The sequence below is a fragment of the Teleopsis dalmanni genome, unplaced genomic scaffold (assembly GCF_002237135.1).
Source record: "Teleopsis dalmanni isolate 2A unplaced genomic scaffold, ASM223713v2 unscaffolded_contig_1279, whole genome shotgun sequence".
In the NCBI taxonomy this organism is placed as follows: Eukaryota; Metazoa; Arthropoda; class Insecta; order Diptera; family Diopsidae; genus Teleopsis; species Teleopsis dalmanni.
In genome coordinates, this window is record NW_024032661.1 from 1 (window position 1) to 9,647 (window position 9,647).

At 19.2% G+C, this 9,647-nt stretch overlaps 1 protein-coding gene and 1 pseudogene across 1 annotated transcript; one reads left to right on the forward strand and one right to left on the reverse strand.

Moving 5' to 3' along the window:
• Nucleotides 1–4,337: 4,337 nt before the first annotated feature.
• On the reverse strand, nucleotides 4,338–5,474 carry LOC119664009 (cytochrome b-like). The gene is given in 1 exon segment (XM_038073592.1): nucleotides 4,338–5,474. A coding segment is annotated over 1 exon segment (1,137 nt).
• A 1,537-nt stretch (nucleotides 5,475–7,011) lies between these two features.
• Nucleotides 7,012–9,471, forward strand: LOC119664010 (annotated as a pseudogene).
• Nucleotides 9,472–9,647: the final 176 nt, after the last annotated feature.

A 9,647-nucleotide genomic window follows, 5' to 3' on the forward strand; every position in this document is an offset into this window, starting at 1 on the left:
TTATTTTTATTGATTAATAAATATTTTATTTAGTTTATTGATATTTATTAAATTTTATTATTTATTAAAAAATGGATAATAAAATTATTTTTCATTTAAAATTTTTGTAAATATGTATTAAAGGGGCAACAATGTGAGGAAAGAATTATTTTTATGGATTAATAAATATTTTATTTAGTTTATGGATATTTATTAAATTTTATTATTTATTAAAAAATGGATAATAAAATTATTTTTCATTTAAAATTTTTGTAAATATGTATTAAAGGGGGCAAAGATGTGAGGAAAGAATTATTTTTATGGATTAATAAATATTTTATTTAGTTTATGGATATTTATTAAATTTTATTATTTATTAAAAAATGGATAATAAAATTATTTTTCATTTAAAATTTTTGTAAATATGTATTAAAGGGGCAAAAATGTGAGGAAAGAATTATTTTTATGGATTAATAAATATTTTATTTAGTTTATGGATATTTATTAAATTTTATTATTTATTAAAAAATGGATAATAAAATTATTTTTCATTTAAAATTTTTGTAAATATGTATTAAAGGGGGAAAAATGTGAGGAAAGAATTATTTTTATGGATTAATAAATATTTTATTTAGTTTATGGATATTTATTAAATTTTATTATTTATTAAAAAATGGATAATAAAATTATTTTTCATTTAAAATTTTTGTAAATATGTATTAAAGGGGCAAAAGTGTGAGGAAAGAATTATTTTTATGGATTAATAAATATTTTATTAGTTTATGGATATTTATTAAATTTTATTATTTATTAAAAATGGATAATAAAATTATTTTTCATTTAAAATTTTTGTAAATATGTATTAAAGGGGGAAATGTGACAGGAAAGAATTATTTTTATGGATTAAAAATAAATTATTTAATTTATATATTTACATTAAATTTTATTTTTCTACATAAATTAAATAATAAATTTATGATATATATAAATTTATGGTAAATTATTATTAAAGGGGCGAAAATGTTTGAAGAAAGAATTATTTATATGGATCAAAAATAAATTATTTAATTTATATATTTATATTAAATTTTATTATTTTACGAAAATAAATTAATAAACTTATGATATATATAAAATTTTTGGCAATTATTATAAAGTTTTATTTTAGCTTATAAGATTGTTTAAAATTAATTTTACATATAAATTTTTGTGTGGTTTTAAATTAATATAAGAAATTTTTTAAATTTACTTAATCGTAGTAATTGATATTAATAATTTAAGAATTTAGGAATTAGTTATAAATATAATATTAACAAAATTTGTGCCAGCAGTTGCGGTTAAACAAATAATATAAATGTTTTATTTTAAAATTAACGAAATTATTTATGTTAAATTTAAAATTAATTTATTAGGTGAAATTATAAGTTAATTAAAAATTTATTTAAATTTAATTGAAGCTAAAAAATGTTTGATATAAACTAGGATTAGATACCCTATTATTAAAAATGTAGAATTTAGGTTTTTAAGTAGTAATAGTTATGTTCTTGAAAATTAAAAAATTTGGCGGTAGTTTAGTCTATTCAAAGGAGCTTGTCCTATAATTGATAATCCACGTTGAACCTTACTTAAATTTGCAATCGGTTCATATACTGTAATCTATCGTTATCAGAATATTTTAAAAGAGTAATAATTTTCTTAAATTTATAGATAAATTTTATTTCAGCTTATATTTAAGTAGAGATGAGTTACATTAATAGTATTTATATGAATATTAATATGAAAAATTAATTAAAAGTGGAATTGGAAGTTAATTTATAAAGACAAATAAATTGATTTTACCTCTAAAATATGTACATATCGGCCGTCGCTCTTATTTTAAAATAAGATAAGTCGTAACATAGTAGATGTACTGGAAAGTGTATCTAGAATGACAATTTAAAGCTTAGTTAATAAAGTATTTCATTTACATTGGAAGGATTTTTGTGTAAATCATTATGAATTGATCTAAATTTATTTATTAATTACTTTATTCTTAAAAATTAAATATTAAAAATAATTATAAATTTATAATTTTTAGCAGAATTTATTAAAAAAGTATTTTTTATTATAGTGAATTAATATTGAAGAATAAAATTAAAATATGTTCAAAAATTTTTGTGTCAAAAGAAAATTTTAATTATTGTGCCTTGTGTATTTATTTAAAATTTATAAAAATTTAGTTAAAAATTTATAAAAGTTGATGTAATAATATTATTTTTAATAAATATTTAGAAATGAAATGTTTTTCGTTTTATATGGTATCTAGTTTTTTAAGAAATAAATTTAATTTAGAATTAATTATTGTTTAATTTATTTATGTAAATAATTAATTTAATATTTAATGGGATAAGCTATAAAATAAATTATTATAAATTTTTGTATTTTAATTAATTGTATTCTTAGAATTAGCAATTATTAAAAAATTTTTTATAATTTATTTTTTAATACCAAATATTTATTATATTTTAAGTATATATTAAAGTTTTATTTATGATTTAATTTATTAAATAATAATGATAAAATTAGTATATTAGTATGTTTAAATATTAAAATTTGAAAAGAATTCGTCAAATCTTATATTCGCCTGTTAACCAGAAACATCTCTTTTTGTATTTTATTTAAAGTTTAACCTGAAAATTGAAAAATTTAAAAGGCCGCAGTATATTAACTGTGCAAAGGTAGCATAATCATTAGTCTTTTAATTGAAGGCTGGAATGAATGGTTAGACGAGATATAGACTGTTTTATTTAAAATTTTAATAGAGTTTTATTTTTTATTTAAAAACCTAAAATATATTCAAAAGACGAGAAGACCCTATAAATCTTGATTATTAAATAGTTTTTGATTTATTTTGATTTTTTTTATTATAAATTTATTAATTAATTTTATTGGGGTGATATTAAAATTTAAATAACTTTTTATAATTTTTATCATTTATTTATGATTAAGTGATCCATTATTAGTGATTAAAAAATTGAGTTACATTAGGGATAAAAGCAAAGAGTTCTTATCGATAAAAAAGTTTGCGACCACGATGTTGGATTAAGATTCATATTTAAATGTATAAGTTTAAATATTAAGTCTGTTCGACTTTTTATTCTTACATGATCTGAGTTCAAACCGGTATAAGCCAGGTTGGTTTCTATTTTTAATTAACAAAATATTTTAGTACGAAAGGAATTAATATTTATTTTTAAGAAATTATTTAATGAATGAATTTAATTACTATTTTGGCAGATTAGTGCAATAAATTTAGAATTTATTTATATAATTTAAAAATTATAAATAGTACTTGTTTTTAAATGAAATTATTATATCTTTATTAAGAAGTTTATTATTAATTATTTGTGTTTTAGTGGGTGTAGCTTTTTAAACATTATTAGAACGAAAAGTTTTAGGATATATTCAAATTCGTAAAGAACCAAATAAAGTGGGATTTATTGAAATAATTCAACCTTTTAGTGATGCAATTAAATTATTTACTAAAGAACAAACTTATCCATTAATATCAAATTATATTTCTTACTATTATGCTCCTATTTTTTCATTATTTTCATCTTTATTAGTGTGAATATGCATACCTATATTAAGAAAATTGAATAGATTTAATTTAAGTTTATTATTTTTTTTAAGAAATACAAGAATAGGAGTGTATACTGTAATAATTGCAGGATGATCAAGAAATTCAAATTATTCTTTATTAGGAGGTTTACGAGCTGTTGCTCAAACTATTTCTTATGAAGTAAGATTGGCTTTAATTTTACTATCTTTTATTTTTTTAATTGAAAGATATAATATAATTGATTTTATAAAATTTCAATATTATATTTGGTTTTTATTTTTTTTATTTCCTATGGGTTTTATTTGATTAAGAATTTGTTTAGCGGAAACTAATCGTACTCCATTTGATTTTGCTGAGGGGGAATCAGAATTAGTATCTGGATTTAATGTAGAATATAGAAGAGGAGGTTTTGCATTAATTTTTTTAGCGGAGTATTCGAGAATTTTATTTATAAGAATATTATTTTGTGTAATTTTTTTAGGATGTAATTTATTTAATTTAATATTTTTTTTCAATTAGTTATTATTTCTTTTTTATTTATTTGAGTTCGGGGGACTTTACCTCGATTTAGATATGATAAGTTAATATATTTATCTTGAAAGTGTTATTTACCATATTCATTAAATTTTTTATTATTTATAGTTGGGTTAAAAATATATTTATTTATATGAATTATTTTTAGTAAAGTTAATAGAAAATTTTAATTCTATCTTATATTTTCAAAATATATGCTTATTTCAAGCTAATTAACTTACATTTAATTTAGTAAGTTATCTCATCATTTATTAATTAAAGGGTTAATTAAAAAGTATAAAAAATAAATAAATGTTAGAATTTGTCCAATTATAACATAAGGTTCTTTAACTGATCGAGCTTCAATTCAAGTTAATAAAATTACAGTGGATAGTATAATTCAAAATAAAAATTGGTTAATGGGATAAAATTGTAATCCTTGAAATTTGCTTATATTATAAAAAGGTATAATTATTAAAATAGCAATAGATGTAACTAATGCAATTACTCCTCCTAATTTGTTAGGAATTGAACGTAAAATTGCATAAGCAAACAGAAAATATCATTCTGGTTGAATGTGAATAGGAGTTACTAAAGGATTAGCTGGAATAAAATTATCTGGGTCTCCTAATAAATAGGGATTTATTAAAGTTAATAGAATAAGTCTTATAATTAGAATAATAAATCCGGTAATATCTTTAAAAGTGAAATAGGGATGAAATGGGATTTTATCAATACTTGAATTTAGTCCTATTGGGTTATTTGATCCTGTTTGATGAAGAAATAAAAGATGAATTATAGTTATTGCTAAAACAATAAAAGGTAAAATGAAGTGAAAAGTAAAAAATCGTGTTAATGTTGGATTATCAACTGCAAATCCTCCTCAAACTCATTGTACTAAATCAATACCTAAATAAGGAATAGCAGATAATAAATTAGTAATTACAGTTGCTCCTCAAAAAGATATTTGTCCCCGTGGTAATACATATCCTATAAAGGCTGTTGCTATTACTAAAAATAAAATAATTACTTCAACTAGTCAGGTTTGTGTATATTTATAAGAATTGTAATAAATTCCTCGTCCAATATGAAGATAAATACAAATAAAAAAAAATAAAGCTCCATTAGCATGAAGAGTTCGTAATAGTCATCCATAATTTACATCTCGACAAATGTGTCTAATTCTATTAAAAGCTATATTAATATCTGCTGTGTAATGTATAGCTAAAAATAATCCAGTTAAAATTTGAATGATTAAACATAATCCTAAAAGAGATCCAAAATTTCATCAAGAAGAGATATTAATTGGAGTTGGTAAATCAATTAAAGAATTATTTATAATTTTGAAAAGTGGGTGTTTAATTCATATTGGTTTATTCATTTATTTTATAAATCGAATTGGTCCAAAAAATATATTAGTAATTTTTACAATTGCAATTAAAGTAATTAAAAGATAATTTATTAAAAAAATTGTTATAAAATTTGTAGGGTAATTATAAAGTTTAGTTAAAATATATGAATTTTCTTTAATTATAATTTTTAAATTAATTAATAATATTGATTCATTATTTGTAAATATATCTATATTAATATAATTGTAAAAAATAATTCATAAAAATAAAATTCTTGTGATTAATGAAATTGTTCATATTAGTATTTTAATTGAAAATGAAAATATTTCATTTGAAGCAATTGCTGTTACATAAATAAATAAAACTAATAATGTAGTCCTAAAAAAATTAAGAATAAAATATAGGAAAATCAAAATGTTTTTGAAATTAGTCCTGAAATTATTGAAATTAAAATAGTTTGAATTAACAGTATTAATCCAATAGATAATGGGTGTTTTAAGAATAAAAATGTAATACTTGAAATTAGTATTATAGTTAAAATTAATATATGTATGATTTTAAGAAATAGTTTAATTAACATATAAATTTTGGGAATTTATGATAAAGAATTATTTCTTTTTTCTTGAGAGTTCTAAAAAAATTATTCTTATTTTTGATTTACAAGACCAATGTTTTTATTAAACTATTAAAACTAAAAAATGATAATTTATTTTTGATTATTTTGTTGTGTAATAGTATTGATAGGGATTTTTTCTTTTATTTTTAATCGAAAACGTTTATTATCTATGTTATTAAGTTTAGAATTTATTATTTTAATAATTTATTTTTTATTATATAGTTATATAAATATAATAGATTATAGAAATTATTTTATAATAATATATTTAACATTTAGAGTTTGTGAAGGAGCTTTAGGAATTTCTATTTTAGTTTCTATAATTCGTACTCATGGAAATGATTATTTTCAATCATTTAGAATTTTATAATGTTAAAATTTATTTTTTTTATTTTATTTTTGGTTCCTATTTGTTTTTTAAATAGTATATTTTGAATGGTTCAAAATATATTATTTTTTATTAGTTTTATTTTTAATTTATTTAATATTTATATAAATTATTTTATAAGTATTTCTTATTTTTTAGGATGTGATATAATTTCTTATGGATTAATTTTATTAAGATTTTGAATTTGTGCATTAATATTAATAGCAACTGAAAAAATTCAAAAATTTAAAAATTATAATAATTTATTTTTAGTGAATGTAATTTTTATATTATTTTTTTATTTTTAACTTTTTCTAGAATAAATATTTTTGCTTTTTACTTATTTTTTGAAGGAAGTTTAATTCCAACTTTATTATTAATTTTAGGGTGAGGGTATCAACCTGAACGATTACAAGCTGGAATTTAGTTATTGTTTTATACTTTATTTGTATCTTTACCTATATTAATTGGAATTTTTTATTTATATGAAAAATTAGGAAATTTAAATTTTTATTTTTTAAGTAATTATATGTTTAATTATGAATTATTATATTTTTCGATAATTTTAGCTTTTTTGGTTAAAATGCCTATATTTTTGGTTCATTTATGGTTACCTAAAGCTCATGTTGAAGCTCCAATTTCTGGTTCAATGATTTTAGCTGGAATTATATTGAAATTAGGAGGGTATGGACTTTTACGGGTATTTTCATTTATTTCATTTGTTTGTTTAAAATTTAATTATTTTTTTATTAGAATTTCTTTAATTGGAGGAATTTTAATTAGATTAAATTGTTTACGTCAAGTTGATATAAAGTCATTAATTGCTTATTCTTCTGTTGCTCATATAGGGATTGTTTTAGCAGGAATTATGAATTTAAGAAATTGAGGAATTTGTGGAGGGTATAGATTAATAATTGGTCATGGATTATGTTCTTCAGGTTTATTTTGTTTAGCTAATATTAGATATGAGCGGTTAGGTAGACGAAGATTATTAATTAATAAAGGGTTATTAAATTTTATACCTTCTTTAACTTTATGATGATTTTTATTAAGATCTGGAAATATAGCTGCTCCTCCTACATTAAATTTATTAGGAGAAATTTCTTTAATAAATAGAATTGTAAGTTGATCTTGATATTCAATGATTGCTTTATCATTTTTATCTTTTTTTAGAGCAGCTTATACTTTATATTTGTATTCTTATAGACAACATGGAAAAATTTATTCAGGGGTTTATTCTTTTAGAATAAATAATATACGAGAATTTTTATTACTATTATTACACTGGGTTCCTTTAAATTTATTGATTATAAAAAGTGAAATAATTTTTTTTGATTATATTTAAATAGTTTAATTAAAACATTGATTTGTGGTGTCAAAAATATAAAATTTTATTTTAAATTGTGAAAAATTTATCTTTATGTAGAATAAGATTTTGATTATTAATTAATTTAAGAATTATTTCTTTTATTTTTGGTTTAATATTTATTAATCATGATTATTCAATTTTTTTAGAATGAGAATTAATTTCTTTAAATAGAATTAGAATTGTAATAACTTTTTTATTTGATTGAATAAGATTAATTTTTATATGTTTTGTATTATTAATTTCGTCTTTAGTAATTTATTATAGAAAAGAATATATAGCAGGAGATATAAATATTAATCGATTTATTTTATTAGTTTTGTTATTTGTTATATCAATGATATTTTTAATTATTTCTCCAAATTTAATTAGAATTTTATTAGGATGAGATGGTTTAGGGTTAGTTTCTTATTTATTAGTGATTTATTTTCAAAATGTAAAATCTTATAATGCAGGTATATTAACTGTTTTATCAAATCGTATTGGAGATGTTGCTTTATTATTAGCGATTGCTTGAATATTAAATTATGGATCTTGAAATTATATTTTTTTATTAAAATTTAATATTTTAGATATAAATATATTGATTATTGGTATATTAATTGTATTGGCGGCAATAACTAAAAGAGCTCAAATTCCATTTTCAGCTTGGTTACCTGCAGCAATAGCAGCCCCTACTCCTGTGTCAGCTTTGGTACATTCATCTACTCTTGTTACTGCTGGAGTTTATTTATTAATCCGGTTTAATTTATTAATTGGAGATACAATTTTAGGACAAAGATTGTTATTAATTTCAGGATTGACAATATTTATATCAGGGTTAGGAGCTAATTTTGAGTTTGATTTAAAAAAATTATTGCATTATCTACTTTAAGTCAATTGGGGTTAATAATGAGAATTTTATCTATAGGATTTTATAAATTAGCTTTTTTCCATTTATTAACTCATGCTTTATTTAAAGCATTATTATTTATGTGTGCTGGGGCTATTATTCATAATATAAATAATTTACAAGACATTCGTTTAATAGGAGGATTAAGAAGTTATATACCTTTTACATGTAGATATTTTAATATTGCTAATTTAGCTTTATGTGGAATACCTTTTTTGGCTGGATTTTATTCTAAAGATATAATTTTAGAAATTGTATCATTGAGTTATATTAATATATTTTCTTTTTTTCTTTTTTTCTTTTCTACAGGATTAACAGTTAGATATTCAATTCGTTTAGTTTATTATTCATTAGTTGGAAATTTTAATTTTTATAGTTTAAATTTATTGAGAGATAATAGTTGAATTATATTAAAAGGAATATCTGGTTTATTATTTATAAGAATTATTGGTGGAGGATTTTTAAATTGACTGTTATTTGGCACCCCTTCAATAATTTGTTTACCTTTTTTATTAAAATTATTAACTTTAATTGTGTGTATTTTAGGGGGATTAGTAGGATATTATATTTCAAAAATTTCTTTATATTTTTTCAATAAATCTTTACAAAATTATTTTATTTCTTTATTTTTTGGTTCGATGTGATTTATGCCTAATATTGTTACATATGGGTTAATTTTTAATTTTTTATTTTTAGGTAAAAATTTGTATAAAAGTTTTGATCAGGGTTGATCTGAATTTTTTGGAGGATTTTATTTATATAAAAATTTATTGGGATATTCAAAATTTAATCAAATTTTGCAGAATAATAGTTTAATTATAATATTAATAAGTTTATTTTTTTTTGTACTAATATTTTTTGTTATTTGGTGTTTAAATAGCTTATAATTAGAGTATTACGTTGAAGTTGTAAGGGAGATTTATGTTATCTTTAAATACTTAAAGAATTAAAATTAGTAATT